At 43.9% G+C, this 16571-nt stretch overlaps 2 protein-coding genes across 8 annotated transcripts in view; both read right to left on the bottom strand.

Moving 5' to 3' along the window:
• Positions 1-16571, bottom strand: part of SNAP91 (synaptosome associated protein 91) — a 200708-nt gene that overhangs the window by 153962 nt on the left and 30175 nt on the right. The window lies entirely within an intron of this gene.
• On the bottom strand, positions 12482-14599 carry LOC143809919 (lamina-associated polypeptide 2, isoforms alpha/zeta-like). Its single transcript, XM_077292880.1, has 2 exons — positions 13512-14599; positions 12482-13436 (listed from the first exon to the last, which is right to left on the bottom strand). The coding sequence occupies exons 1-2, from the start codon at positions 13868-13870 to the stop codon at positions 12662-12664; spliced, it is 1134 nt and encodes a 377-aa protein (XP_077148995.1). The 5' UTR covers positions 13871-14599; the 3' UTR covers positions 12482-12661.

Below are 16571 nucleotides of genomic sequence, written 5' to 3'. Positions count from 1 at the left end.
TATGAATCTGTATGTAATCTTCCTTTTTTTTTTTTTTTTTCTTTAAACCTGTGAGCACAGGCACCGACTGATGAGACTACTTCCCCCATCAACTGCACCTGCTATCACGTATCAATGACAGCAGACGTAGCCCGATGGGAGCAGTAGCCTCATCCCACGCCTGCTGACCAGTGGTAAGTTTTTATCGCAGGTCACAGCTGCGCAGTCACGCTGACATCTGATAGCATGACCCCGCAGCGCTCTAACCGATGGTCTTACCAGCAGGAGTGATACCGCCATGAGAACCACTGCGCCGGTGTTTTCCACGCTACCACACAGATGACAGTGTGGGAAACAATAGGAAGCCGATAAACCGCAAACAAACTCAACAAATCCGCAAATATTTTTATACCTGCCTTTTTGCTTTCGATTTGACTGACAATTGAAGTCAATGGGTAAAAAACGCTGCAGAAACGCACAAAGAATTGACATGCTGCAGAAAAAAATAAGTAAATAAAAAATAAAACGCACTGCAGATACTTAAGGAAATATACTGATCATGTGTACAACACTTCAGGATAGCTTGCAAAAGGATTCCATAGCATTTTTTGGCCCATTTCCGTGCTGAAAAAACACTGCGAAAAAGCATCAAAAATGCACTGTGTGCACACAGCCCACGAGTTTCTAGCATTACTGAGCTCATTAAGATGGATTTAAATTTTACCTGTATTGACGCCCCATACTGCCAGTAGATCTTTGCATTTATTCATATCAGAGCATAGTAACTTATAACTATAGTGTTCAGACCCTATATTGAACAGGTCAGGTGAGTTAGCGGGTGTAAAAGTGATGATGTTGTACAATCCTAAAACAAAGACAAGTTGATTAAGGGAGAATCAAGGCATGGAAGTAAGCTTGACAAGTAAAGAGTGCGTGTGTGCGCGTGTGTGTGTGTGTGTGTGTGTGTGTGTGTGTGTGTGTGTGTGTGTGTGTGTGTGTGTGTGTGTGTGTGTGTGTGTGTATTAGAAACCAGTGAGCGCCACTGTTCTTGAAGACCTGTGGAGTCTCAGGACTCATTTAAATTCCTAAGATGCTTGCACATCAATAACTTCATAAAGATCGACTTATGCACTGAGACCTCCAGAGCAAAACAAGAAAATAATTTTACTGCATTTACCCTGAAGCCACACTGGGACACAGAGACAGAATCAAAATATAAAATCCAGAAAACATTGTATGATTTTTACTTAACTAATTTGCATTTTATTGCATGAAGTCAGTATTTGATACAATATAAAAAACAGAACTTAATATTTTGTACAGAAACCTTTGTCGCTGGGCAACATTGAGCTTCAGCTCCCTTCAAAGATTTTCTATTGGGTTCAGGTCTGGAGACTGGTTAGGCCACTCCAGAATCTTGAAATGCTTCTTACGGAGCCACTACTTAGTTGTCGTGGGTGAGTGTTTCGGGTCATTTTCATGCTGTAAGACCCAGCCACGATGCATCTTCAGTGCTCTTACTGAAGGAAGGAGGTTGTTGGCCAAAATCATGAGAAAAAAGACCCCATGCATCTTCCTTTTAATATGGTGCAGACAGCCTATCCCCTTTACAAGACAGCACCCACAAAAGTATTATGTTACCCCTACCATGCTTCACAGTTGGGATGGTGTTCTTAAGGGTTGTACTCCTCCTTCTTCCTTCAAGCACGATGAGTGGAGTTGATACCGAAAAGTTCTATTTTCGTCTTACCTGACCTTCTCGGGATCATCCAGATGGTCATTGGCAAGCTTCAAACCAGCCTGGACATGTGCTAATGTAAGTAGGGTGGACCTTGCGTGCACTGAAAGATTTTAATCCATGATAGCATATTGTGTTACTAATGGTAATGTTTGAGACTGTGGTCCCATCTCTCTTCAGGTCATTGATCATGTCATCCTGGGTAGTTCTGAGCCAATTCCTGACCTTTCTCAGTTTCATTCTTAGGCCGGTTTCACACGTCAGTGGCTCCGGTACGTGTGGTGACAGTTTCCTCACGTACCGGAGACACTGACTCACATAGACACATTAAAATAAATGTGTCTCTGCACACGTCAGCGTGTTTTCACGGACCGTGTGTCCGTTTGCAAAACACGGAGACATGTCAGTGTTCGTGGGAGCGCACAGATCACACGGACCCATTAAAGTCAATGGGTCCGTGTAAACACGTACCGCACACGGATGCTGTCCGTGTGCGTTTTTCTTGTCATAGGGTTAAAATTTAAAAAATTGCTGCAATACACGGACAGCACACGGACCTTAAAAACATACTCACGGACATCACACGGATAGTCTACGTGAGAACACGGACACGGATAACTCCGGTACCGGAATTATCTGGACGTGTGAGACTGGCCTTACCCCACAAGGCGAGATCTTGCATGGAGTCCCAGACTGGGGAAGATTGACAGTCTCCAGTGCTTTCTTCCATTTTCTAACGATTCCAATAATTGTGCCAACAAGTTGTGGTCTTCTCACCAAGCTACATGCCTATTGTCCTGTAGCTCATCCCAGCCTCGTGCAGGTTTACATTTTTTTTGTCCCAGGTGCCCTTAGGCATGGTGGAGAGGTTTGAGTGTGATGACAGGTGTCTTTTATACAGGTAACGAGTTTAAACAGGTGAAATTAATACAGATGAGTGGAGAGTAGGAGGGCTTCTTAAAGAAATACTAACAGATCTTTGAATGATTGCTGGCTGGTACGTGACCAAATACTTGTTTCATGCAATAAAATGCTATTTAAATTATTTAATAATCATACAAATGTGAATTTCTGGTTTTTCTTTTTAGATTGCCTCTCACAGTTGAGGTGTACCTACCGGTAGTTACCGAACTCTCCATTCTTTGTAGTTGGCAAAACTTGCAAACATTGGTAGTGTATCAAATACTTAAATGTTCTCCACTGTAGAATCTACAAATTCTTTTCTGCATCCTCAATACCTTATGGAAAAAGCAACAAATTATTGGTTTTGCAGTATTTTAACCACAAACCCCAGAGTATAACACAGAAGTGGTTAATGTTAAAAGGGTTTATCTTCCAAACAGGATTGATCACCCATCCACAGGATCGCTGATAAAGGTTGAATCGGAACTAGTTGCAATGGATAGACCCAGAAGTCACTCAAATACAGGGCCGGACTGGCCATCTGGCAATTCTGGCAAATGCCAGAAGGTCCTGTCTGGTCATGGGCCACCTTGTCTGCAATGTTAACAGAATCGGTGTTCTCAAGACACCCATACTGTTAAGAGTTGTGACGGAGCACAAAGTCGCTGACTCAGTCACTGTCCATCCAGCATGCCACTGGTATCATTAGAAATATTGGTCTTGTAGTAAATCTTGCTTTCATCCATCCAGGGTAATATTAGTAATATATTCCATCTGGTGCTTGGTGACGGCAAAAATAAGGACCTGTGTGATTTCAAATGCCAGGACTGAATTTCAGCCCCAGTCCGTACCTGCTCAAATACCAATCTTACATCCAACATCTTTTCTATTGGAAGGATCGCAGATGTATAGGTCATGTTAACAGAATTTTAACCCCTTAAATGACCACCAATATGCCTTTAAATGGCAGTATACAAGGGGCTGTGTGGGGGGGGGGGGGGGAGAAGGAAGAGAGAGAGAGAGAGAGAGAGAGAGAGAGAGAGAGAGAGAGAGAGAGAGAGAGAGAGAGAGAGAGAGAGAGAGAGAGAGAGAGAGAGAGAGAGAGAGAGAGAGAGAGAGAGAGAGAGAGAGAGAGAGAGAGAGAGAGAGAGAATGTTCGCATACCCAATTCTGCTCAATATTAAGTAATACAATTGATATGAATATAATTATGAATATAACAATTAAAATATCAATATTAATATTGGGTAGCATTTCAGCCTATTGGTTCGGCCCTCCAAAACAGTAACGGTCTCATGTGGCCCCTCAAGAAAATTGCCCAACTCTGTATTAGATAAATGTCCGGTCCCAATCTCCTAAGAGGCAGGGTGAACTGACATTAGTCTGATGCATATACAGTAGGGGGTTTCATGATATAAATTATATAAACTCCATTGCCTTCACATACACGAAAATCATTTAACCCCTTAGTGACAGAGCCAATTTTTACAATTCTGACCACTGTCACTTTATGAGGTTATAACTCTGGAACGCTTTAACAGATCCTGCTGATTCTGAGAATGTTTATTCGTGACATATTGTACTTCATGTTAGTGGTAACATTTCTTCGATATTACTTGCGATCATTTATGAAAAAAACAGAAGTATGGAGAAAATGTTAAAAATTTTGCAATTTCCAAACTTTGTATTTTTATGCCCTTAAATCAGAGAGATATGTCCCAAAAAATAGTTAATAAATAACATCTCCCACATGTCTACTTTACATCAGCACAATTTTGGAAACCTTTTTTTTTTTTTTTGTTAGGTAGTTATAAGGGTTAAAAGTTGACCAGCAATTTCTCATTTTTACAACACTTTTTTTTTTTTTTAAGGGACCACATCACATTTGAAGTCATTTTGAGGGGTCTAGATCATAGGCTAGGTTCACATTGCGTTAATGGGTGTCTGCTAGCGGACTCCGTTACATGGCGAAATTGTCGCAATTAACGCCATGCAACGGGTCCGTTAGCGCACCCATTGACGGCAATGTGCTAACGGATCTCTAGCGCATCGCTAGCACATGCCATTTTCGGCACGCGCTAGCGATGTGCCGTTATTTTCTGACGGACCTCGGACGCTGCCTGCAGCGCCCGAGGTCCGTTCCTCGCTAGCGCAGATCGGGGATCTGCGCTAGCGGGATCGGCAAACGCGATCCCTATAGATACATTGCGTTAGCGCAATCAGCTAGCGCTGTGCGCTTAACGGATTGCTCTAACGCAATGTGAACCTAGCCTTAGAAAATAACCAAGTGTAACACCATTCTAAAAACTGCACCCATCAAGGTGCTCAAAACAACATTCAAGAAGTTTATTAAGGCTACTTTCACACTAGCGTCGGTACGGGGCAGTCGCGCTGCGTCGGCCCGACGCATACTGTGCAAGCGCCGTACAACGGGGGCAGCGGATGCTGTTTTTCCACGCATCCGCTGCCCCATTGTGAGGTGCAGGGAGGTGGAGCGGAGTTCCGGCCGCGCATGCGTGGTCGGAAATGGCGGACCGTCGGCACAAAAAAAGTTACATGTAACGTTTTTTCCTGTCGGCGGTCCGCCACAACACGACGCAACGTCGCACGACGGTTGCAACGTGTGTGCATACGTCGCAATGTGTCGCTAAAGTGAATCTATGGGGGAAAAAACGCATCCTGCAGACATCTTTGCAGGATGCGTTTTTTTGCCAAAACGACGCATTGCGACGTATGCAAAAAAACGCTAGTGTGAAAGTAGCCCAACCCTTTACGTGCTTCACAGGAACTGAAACAATGTGGAAGGAAAAAATAAACATTTAACTTTTTTTGCAAACATTTTACTTCAGAACCATTTTTTTTTTTTTTTTTCACAAGTGTAAAAGCAGAAATTCAACCATAAATTTTGTTGTGCAATTTCTCCTGAATACGCTGATACCCCATATGTGGGGGTAAACCACTGTTTGGGTGCACCGCAGAGCTTGGAAGAGAAGGAGCGCCGTTTGACATTTTAAATGCAGAATTGGCTGGAATTGAGATCGGATGCCATGTCACGTTTAGAGAGCCCCTGATGTGCCTAAACAGTGGAAACGCTCCACAAGTAACACCATTTTGGAAACTAGACCCCTTAAGGAACTTAACTAGATGTGTTGTGAGCACTTTGAGCCCCCAAGTGCTTCACAGAAGTTTATAAAGTAGAGCCGTGAAAATAAAAAAATCGCATTTGTTTACACAAAAATGATCTTTTCGCCCACAAATTCTTATTTTCACAAGGGTAACAGGAGAAATTAGACCACAAAAGTTGTTGTGCAATTTCTCCTGAGTACGTCGATACCCCATATGTGGGGGTAAACCACTGTTTGGGCGCACCGCAGAGCTTGGAAGAGAAGGAGTGCGCCTGATGTACCGAAACAGTGGAAACCCACCCCCAATTCTAACTCCAACCCTAATCCCAACACACCCCTAACCCTAATCCCAACCCGATCCATAATCCTAATCACAACCCTAATGATAATCACAACCCTAACCCAGAAACAACCATAACCCTAATCAGAACCCTAAATCCAACACACCCCTAGTCCTAATCTCAACCCTAATCCCAATACACCCCTAACCCTAATCCCAACCCTAACCTTAACCCTAATCCCAAACCTAACCCTAATGCCAACCCTAATCCAAACCCGAACCCTAATCCCAACTCTAACTCTAACTTTAGCCCCAACCCAAACCCTAAATTTAGCCCCACCCCTAACCAAAAATTTAGCCCCACCCCTAACCAAAAATTTAGCCCCAACCCTAACCAAAAATTTAGCCCCAACCCTAACCAAAAATTTAGCCCCAACCCTAACCAAAAATTTAGCCCCAACCCTAACCAAAAATTTAGCCCCAACTCCTCTAGCTGCCCGCCATTTTCTTACTGGAGGAAGAAGCCGGCGGCCAGGAGGGGGACACAGGAGGACCCAGGAACACCGGTAAGTGCAACAAGTTCCCCGTATCCCCCTATTTCTCAGTCCTCTGATATGCGATCACATCAGAGGACAGAGAAATACAAATCGCTTTTTTTTTTGCGGTCGCCTGTAAACAGTTAATTACCGGCGATCGCAAAACAGGGGTCGGTAAAAACCGACCCCGATCATGTTCTTTGGGGTCTCGGCTACCCCCGGCAGCCGAGACCTTAAAGCTCCTCCGGGTGCCGGCCGGCAGGCGCACTGCGCCCGCCATTTTTTGGCCGGAACAAGATGGCGGCGCCCATCAGGAGCCACGAGGAGCACCGGGGGAGACAGGTGAGTATCGGGGGGCGATCGGGGACCCCATTTCTCTGTCCTCTGATGTGCGATCACATCGGAGGACAGAGAAATTAAATGGGAAATCGCGTTTTTTTTTTCCCACCGCCGGTAAACGGTTAATTACCGGCGATCGCAACCTGGAGGTCGGTAAAAAAAAAAACCCCGAATCATGTTCTCTGGGGTCTCGGCTACCCCCGGTAACCGAGACCCCAGAGAAGATCCGACTCTGGGGGGTGCTATTCACTTTTTCCACAATGCCATTAATTAACGGGGCTGTGGTTTAAGTACCCTTAACTGCCGCCGTTAAAAGGCGTATCGGCAGTCGTTAAGCGGTTAAACGAAAGTCCTAACATTTCCTAAAATTGTGTCATTTGTAAGCAAATAAAAATGTAACTAATGAGGTATTCAAGTCATCCAACATGTTAAGAGCAGCTTTCATTAAAGGGAACCCGTCACCCCCAGAGCGTTTTTATGTAAAAGAGCCACCTTCAGCAGCACCAAGAGTAAGTTCACACAGGGCGTTTCTGCTGCTTTTTTATGCTAATTTTCAGTTGCTTTTTACAGTACCAGCAAAGACTATGAGATTTCATAAATCTCATGCACACACATTGGTTTTTTGAGTGATCAGTATTTTGTGCTTTGCTGCGTTATTTTGGACATAGAGCATGTCACTTTCAGCGTTTTTGCTGCGTTTTTCACCCATTGACTTGAACGGGTGTTGAAAAAACCGCAGCAAAACCGCAGGTATCATTATTTGCTGCGTTTTTGCTGCTGAAAATCCAAGGACATTAGCATGGACAAAGGAAAAAAAAAAAAAAGTACCTAAACCTGCGTTTTTGATGCAGCTTCTTTCCTGCCAAGAAGATCAGATTTTGCTGCAGAAAAAAAGCTGCAAACACTTCCTGTGTGAACTTACCCTTATACATTCTGTGAAGGTAGGTGGCAGAGAGAAATCACACCTCCTTGACTCAATAGAGGTATGGCGCCAAATTTATAAAAAAAGGATTATTTCAGCATTCCTAGGGATGCTAAACATAAGAATGCAGCCTTAGTGCTGCTGAAGGTGGCTCTTTTACTTAAAAAACACCCTTGGGGGTGACAGATTCCCTTTAAATTATTCTCAGTTATTTATACCCCCAAATGACAATGCACATTGATGGTAAGTTGCAAAGCTGTAACCGGGGCTACCTACAGAAGTGAATAGTCAGCGCGATTTCATAGCCCATGTCTAATTTCCATGGGATCACTAAAGGAACATGCTGGTTTGGAATTGAAGCGGCGCTGAACAATAGCAATGTATAAATCCCCACCTAGAGAAATATCCAAGCCTATTAATCACATCCATCATCGTCTGCAGATATAAGCATAGATTTTTGACAAATGTCTGACATTTACTGGTTTTCTATTGGGAATATAATATATATATTAAAAATCAAACAATGTTTATCTTTCATGTGGTTTGAAAACTTATGTTCTGGGTTTTGTTTTGTTTTTTGTTAAATCACCATAGGCTCAAAAGTATAGTAAAATGGATATTTTAAAAAACACCCTCGCAACACTAAAATGAGACAGTAGAAAGCCATCTCTTGTAACTCCCCCAATTAATACCCAAGCTTGGATGAGCCTAGCATGCATGTTTACGAGAGAGGCTGACGTCCGACATCTCTGGTGGGACTTATTTCCCAAGTGAAATATAGGAAAGGGCATGTTGACATTCAATATGTAGGAAGATGAGGAATAGTGCAAGCTATGCATAAAATCACATTAAAAAAAAAAAAAATCCAATAGAAAAATAATTGCACCTGCAGAACAGATGCAAGTGGTAGGAGGAATGGCCTCCTGCCCTGTGTATTATGAATACTGTACCAATCATAGCCAAAAACAAATCAAAGATTAAATGAGCGTTATTGGCCATTTTCCCTGGTGAACCTTTCCATCTGATATAGTATATGAAGATCTTAACAAAATGGGTAGTGTCTGGAGAACAAAGGACCAAACCACAGAGGTGCACAATAGTAGCAGGGTCATTTATAGAGCAAAATTATAGTGCTTACCCCCGTGACTTGGCTACATTCTCATTCCCGAATAATAATTAAGGACCAATTAAAAAAATATTAGTCTCCAAGGGAAGGGGATGTTCTCAGCCACATCAGGCCCAATTCCAATCCTAGAAGGTAATGACAAGTATAATAGACTTTAAAAGCAGAAGGAGAATTACAGTGACACGTGTGTTTTGTGTCATACGCCATTGTACGTGATTAGCTGCGGTACACGGAGCTTCTCCAGCTCAGTAATGTACATTTACATCATTACATTACCTAGTAGTGGTGGGACTACACCCCCTACTTCCAACAGGACAAGCTTTTGTTCAATTAGCAATTTGGAAAAACAAACTGAGATAATGGAGAACAACATAACTTCATCAATAAGACGGGGCTGACGGTGAAATAGTTATGTCCTGCAAAATGTATTAGAGCATCACAAAAAAACGGTAATTAGTCTTACCGATAATTGTATTTCCAGGAATCCATCCTGACAGCACCATGGAGGACGTCCTTCTTATCCATAGTGGGACAGGAAACCACGAGAGTTTAAAAGGACCCTCCCCACTCCACCCTTCAGTGATCTTCCAAAGTAACACATCTGGATGGATGCAAACAGAAAATTTATTCCGAACATAACAAGTTAAATACAAATGTTACTCCACATAAGTATATCACATATTTACATTAGGGAGGGAACTAACTGTGCTGTCAGGATGGATTCCTGGAAATACAATTATCGGTAAGACTAATTACCGTTTTCCAGGTCACCACCTGACAGCACCATGGAGAAGTACCAAAGGAAACTTCCTGTTCTAGGGTGGGACTACTGCCTGAAGCACCTTTCTGCCGAAAGCCACTTGGGAAGAGACTACGTCAAGTTTGTAATGTTTTGAAAAGGTGCTAATATTAGACCAAGATGCTGCCCTGCAAATTTGGTCTACCGAGGCCCCCCCTTTCTCTGCCCAGGATGCGGACATAGCCCTGGATGAGTGAGCTTTAAGGCCTTCTGGAGGATCCTTTCCCTGTGCTTGATAAGCTATGCCGATAGTGGATCTAATCCATCTAGCAATGGTGGACTTAGAGGCTTTTTTCCCCCTATTAGGACCCCCGTAAAGGACGAAGAGATTGCTATCTCGCCTCCAAGCGCTAGTCATATCCAAATATTTTAGTACCGTTTCCCTAACATCTAAATTATGAAAAAAAGATTCTTTGTGATTTCTAGGGAATTGGCAAAAGGATGGAAGTATGACTTCCTGGTTTATATTAGAGACTGAAGCTACCTTGGGAAGGAATCCCGGGTCAAGCCTTAATACCAGCCTATCGTCAAATACCTGTAGATAGGGGTTCTGAATGGACAGAGCCTGAAGTTCCCCCAACCTTTTGGCCGAAGTGATGGCTACCAAGAAAACTGCCTTTAGGGTAAGATTGGTGACGCTTATATCTTTTTTTATATCGAAGTGCTCTTTACATAATTCATTAAGGACTAAGTTAAGGTCCCAGGGAGGGGTAACTTTCCTAATTACGGGTTTTAACCTCATAACTGCTTTAGAGAATCGAGCGATCCATGGGTGAGCAGCCAGGGAGGTATCATAAAATACGCTAAGGGCTGAAATTTGAACCCTTAGGGTACTTGGACTAAGCCCCTTCCTAAATCCCTGTTGTAGGAAGTCAAGGATTTTGGGTATGTTAGGACAATCAATGTCGATTGTTGTATCTCCACAAAAGCTGCAGAATGTCCTCCAGATTTTAAGGTATATCCTTGAGGTGACTGGTTTTCTACTTGCTAGTAGGATAGAAATTACATCTTCTGATAAGCCCTTTGCCTTTAGGATCTGCCGTTCAGGATCCATGCAGTTAATTGAAGATTTTCTGGGTTCTGATGGAGGACTGGACCCTGGGAGAGTAGGTCCCTTAACTCTGGAAGATGGTACGGGTCGTCTACTGCTAGTTTCCTTAGGAGAGGAAACCAGCTTCTTCCGGGCCAGAAGGGAACCACCAAGATCGCCTGAGCTCTGTCCTCGCATATCTTCCTGAGGATCCTTGGTACTAAGGCCAGAGGGGGAAAGGCATACAACAGACCCCTGCTCCATGACTGAGAGAGGGCATCTATCCCTGCCGGATTCTCCTGGGGGTTCAGGGAATAAAATGTTGTTACCTTTGCATTTCTTCTGGTTGCGAATAGGTCGACAACCGGCGTTCCCCAGCGTCGACACAGGGTATCGAAAACCCTGCTGTTTAATTCCCATTCTGTGGGTGATAATTTTTTCCTGCTCAGGAAGTCCGCGATCTGGTTTCTTGAGCCTTCTAAGTGGACCGCTGAAATTGAGAGAACCGATCTCTCTGCCCAGGCGAAAATCTGATCCGCCAGGAGCTGTAGTTTCGGATGCCTTGGACCCCCCTGATGACGAAGGAAAGCTACCGTTGTAACGTTGTCCGATAAGACCTTTAGGTGTCTGTTTTTTAACAAGGTCTGGGCTGAACGTAAGACCTTCCAAACCGCATGAAGCTCTCTGTGGTTTGATGAATTGTTGCTGTCTTCTAGGCTCCATTGTCCCTGGAAGTATCTTCCGAGTACCTGGCCACCCCAACCTTGTTGGCTTGCGTCCGTTGTCACCGTGACTGCTGGAGTCTGGACCCAAGAGACACCCCTCTGGAGGTTTTCCGACACCATCCACCACTGTAGGGACCGTCTGACCTGGTGGGATAGTAGGAACTCCTTGTCCAACGAAGACTGTCTTCTGTCCCATGATGTCAGAACCGACTTTTGTAACTGACGGGAATGGAACTGACTCCAGCTGACACATGGGATACAGGCTGTCATGATGCCAAGGATCTTCATTGCATCTCTTATTGTCACGCGACTTCTTGTGAACCGTCGAATCTTGTCTATTAGGCCGGATTGCTTTCCCTCTGGAAGAAATGACTTTCTGATCTTTGAATCTAGTATTACACCCAGAAACTGTCTTCTTGATTTTGGAGTTAGATGTGACTTTTCCCAGTTCAACACCCAACCTAGTTTCTGCAGTGTGGAGATTACCAACTGGGAATCGACATTGAGTTGCGCCACTGAGTCTGCTACTAAAAGGAAATCGTCGAGATATGGGATTATCGTGATATCCCGTTGTCTGAGATAAGCCACGATTTCTATGACGAGTTTTGTAAAAACTCTTGGAGCCGACGCTAAACCAAATGGGAGGCAACGGAACTGATAGTGGAAGTTTGACCCATCCTTTTCCACCGCAAACCTTAGATATCTTTGATGATGTGGAAATATTGGAACGTGGTAATATGCACTTTTTAAGTCTAAAGTGCACATTACCACGTTCTTTCCTAGTAGGGGAATTGTGGAGCGGATGGATTCCATCTTGAACCTCTTGTACTGTAGCCATCTGTTTAGAGGCTTGAGGTTTATGATGGTTCGGGATTCTCCTGATGGTTTTTTTATAGAGAAAAGACCCGAATAGTGACCCGACCCTATTTGATGAGGAGGAACAGGACATATCGCCCCCATCCGGAGGAGATCCTGAACATCCAGCCACATTGGGGAGACTGAAGAGAGATGGACGTTGGACACGAAATATCTCTCTGGGGGAATGGATTCGAATTCTATCCTGTATCCCTGAGATATAACCTGCAGGACCCATGGACTTCTGGTAATCTCTTCCCACTCCCTCAGGTAGTTCAGTAACCGCCCCCCTATCCTGGTGGCGTCATTTTTTACGGTACTCTGATCTAGGATTTGAGGAACCCTGATCTCTACTTTTGTTTCTATCACCCCCTTTCTGGTAGCTCCATCTACCTTGTTTACCTTTGCCCCTATAGTCAGATCTCTGACTGTAATAGGGCCTGCGAAAGGGCTGGAATTTTTTCTTTTTCTCTTCTGGAAACCCCTTCTTTTCATCAGAAGCCTTTTCCAGAATGTCATCTAATATAGGCCCAAAGACTCTGCCTCCTGAGAAGGGAATGGAACATAACTTGTTCTTTGAGTGGACATCCCCGGACCAACTTTTTAACCATATGGCCCTTCGAGCTGCATTTGACAATGACTGACCCCTAGCAGTGAATCTTACAGACTCTGCAGTAGCATCTGCCAGAAACCCCGTTGCTAGTTTTAATAAAGGGATAGCATTTACGAGAGATTCCCTAGGAGTCTTGGCTAACAATTGTTCTTTTAGATCGTCCAGCCACAGATGCATAGATCTCGCCACAGAAGTTGCTGCTATATTTGTGCGGATCACTGCAGCCGAACTTTCCCATGCTCTCTTTAGGAGACCATCGGCTTTCCTGTCCATAGGCTCCTTTAAATTTGAGGAGTCCTCGAACGGAATAGCAGTTCTTTTGGACACCTTTGCTAAGGGGATGTCGATCTTCGGTATATCCTCCCAGTCCTTGACCTCCTCATGGTCAAAAGGGAGGCGAAGTCTAAAGTCTCTTGGGATAGAAATCCTTCTCTCTGCCTCTTCCCATTCCTCCAATATCATTGAGCTGTGGGAAGAGGTGAAGGAGAGGTTAACGGTTATCAACTGAGAGCCCTGTGAGTGACCGGAGGCTGAGGCTTACCGAATGTGAGCATTAACCGGGAAGACCATTGATGTCTGAGATCGTAGGCCCCCGAACATCTCGTCCTGGATAGACTGGGTGGTTGAAGGCTCTTCCACCTGCATAGTCTGTCTTACTGCCCCCAGGAGCTCATCAGTATCAGTAGAAGAAAATAGGTACTTCTTCCCCTTATGAGGAGTTTCTCTGTCCAACTCCTCTTCCTCCATGTCAGATTCAAAGAAACTGTCCTCTGAAGACGGATCCGATTCCCTCTGCCTTTTCTTAGACCTGGGAGGATCCTGGATATCAGACTGGATTGATTGGGGAGTAGATAAGTTAGAGATCGAAGCCTGCACTTCTTCTCTAACCATGGTTCTCATGCTTGTAAGTAGGGAGGCCTGCTCCTCTCCTACAATACGAGCCGTGCAGGACTCGCAGAGAGGCTTCTGCCATGAGACGGAAAACTTTGTGGCACATATAGGGCATTTTTTAGACTTGCCAGCTTTCCTATCACCGGATGAGGGACGCCCCTAAAATAGATAAAAAGACCGCAGACGGTAATTTTAGTAGGGGCTGTAGGGAGCATACCTCCTAGAGGAGACTGACGTGTGCCTGAGTCATTACCTCCGTGCTGGCTGCAGCTACGGGTACTGAATCCTCCATTTCTCCTGCTGCTGCTGCCCTAATGCACGTGCACATACCTCTTTTATCCATGCTTTCATGTCCCGGATCTCCTCACCAAGGAGTGAAGAGGATGATCGCCCCTGCTGCTGGCCGCGACCCGGAAGTGACGCGCGCCGCAGCAGTGAACCGGAAGTGAGTCGCCGCCGGCGTCTCCGGCTGCTTCAGCGTTCTCAGATGCCTGATACCGATAGATCCGCCTGCGGAGGGAGCGTCCTTGCAGGACGAATATGCAGGTACATCAGGGGGCTTCATCCCGGGTCGAGAGCCCCCCCCAGGGGGAAGCGACCCATCCACCAGGAGCAGCGCTGCACTGGTGCTGCTGAGGGACCCGATTAATTGGGTGTCAGCAATACAGAGGACACGCAGTGGGAAGGGAGAGGCCGAGCCCCCCCGATCCACACTCTCTGTCTGGGACAGCGAATCTCTCGTCGTTCCTATCCACAGTGGGACAGGAAAAACACTGAAGGGTGGAGTGGGGAGGGTCCTTTTAAACTCTCGTGGTTTCCTGTCCCACTATGGATAAGAAGGACGTCCTCCATGGTGCTGTCAGGTGGTGACCTGGAAAAATAAAATATATAAATATATATATATATATATATATATATATATATATATATATATATATATATATATATATATATATATATTTTATCCTTTCATGGCAATGCATAAGAGGTTATGACTTGTAAAAATCTAAGTGAGGATTTTCGACTGACACATGGATAAGGTGGCCATACACTTCACATAGCCACCAGCCGAACACTCAGCTCCGCATGGGGAGTACGCCCCTGCCAAAAACCTCAGACATGTTGAAATCCTATGGTAGGCAATTCCTGCTGAAACAGAATGTGTGTGTGGGGTGGAGGCGCAAATTCCAAAGATGATATGTCAGCTCACCAGTATTTGGGAAGATACAGGTGCACCTCACAAAATTAGAATATCATCAAAAAGTTAATTTATTTCAGTTCTTCAATACAAAAAGTGAAACTCATTACATAGAGTCATTACAAATAGAATGATGTATTTCAAGTGTTTATTTCTATTAATGTTGATAATTATGGCTAAAAGCCAATGAAAGCCCAAAAGTCATTCTCAGTAAATTAGAATACTTTATAACACCAGCTTGAAAAAATTATTTTAACCCCTTAGTGACAGAGCCAAATTTTTGAAATCTGACCAGTGTCACTTTATGTGGTAATAACTCTGCAACGCTTCAACAAATCCCAGTGATTTTGAGACTGTTTTTTCGTGACACATTATACTTTATGATAATGGTAAATTTAGGTCAATATGTTTTGTGTTTATTCATAAAAAATATCAAAAAGTTGAGAAAAATGTTAAAAAATTAGCAATTTTGTAAATTTGAATGATTATCCCTTTAATTCAGATGGTCATACCGCAGCAAACCATTAATAAATAACATTTCCCACATGTCGGCTTTACATCAGCACCATTTGTAAAATGTTATTTTATTTTTTTAGCGTTTTAGGAGGTTTAAAAATGTAGCAGCAATTTTTAATTTTTTCAAGGAAATTTACTAAATTTATTTTTTTAGGGACTTATCCATGTTTGAAGTGACTTTAGGGGTCTCATATATTGGGAAACCCCCAAACGTGATACCATTTTAAAAACAGCACCCCCTGACATATCGAAAACTGCTGTCAGGTAGTTTATTAACCCTTCAGGTGCTTTACAGGAATTAATGCAAAGTGGCATGGCAGAAATGAAAATGTGTATTTTTACCACCTAAATGCCTCTAACTTCCGAACAGATTACTAGAGCCGTCGGACTCTAAGGCGGCTATTTGGTCATGAATTGCCACGGCAAACATCAGGACCACAGAATCATGATCTGAGGGCACCAATTGGGATAAAGAGGAAGCCCTCACACTCTGTTAACCATTTATAATGATGTAGTCACAATTGACAGCAGCATCTAAGGGGTTAAACAGATTTGGACGGTGCAAACACTGATCGTGGCTGATGCAGAAAGTTGTCAGCTATAGTGCACAACCGACAGATGCAGGATTGTTACCTGTATGGGGAGGCTAGTCTCTTATATGTCAGGTCAGTTAAAAGGTGTATTGGCTGTCATTAAGGGGTTAACATCCAAAATGTTTGCCTACTGAAATGTATGCTCAGTAAATGCACTCAATACTTGGTTGCATCAATTACTGCATTAATGCTGCGTGGCATGGAGGCGATCAGCCTGTGGCACTGCTGAGGTGTTATGGAAGCCCAGGTTGCTTTGATAGCAGCTTTCAGCTCATCTGCATTGTTGGGTCTGGGTGTCTCATCTTCCTTTTGACAATACCCCATATTCTATGGGGTTAAGGTCAGACGAGTTTGCGGGCCAATCTAGCACAGTGATACTGTTTTTAAACCAGGTATTGGTACT

Source organism: Ranitomeya variabilis, chromosome 2, assembly GCF_051348905.1.
Source record: "Ranitomeya variabilis isolate aRanVar5 chromosome 2, aRanVar5.hap1, whole genome shotgun sequence".
Lineage (NCBI taxonomy): Eukaryota > Metazoa > Chordata > Amphibia > Anura > Dendrobatidae > Ranitomeya > Ranitomeya variabilis.
Note: the sequence above shows the minus strand (reverse complement) of the source record. Positions and strands in the feature narration are given on the sequence as shown.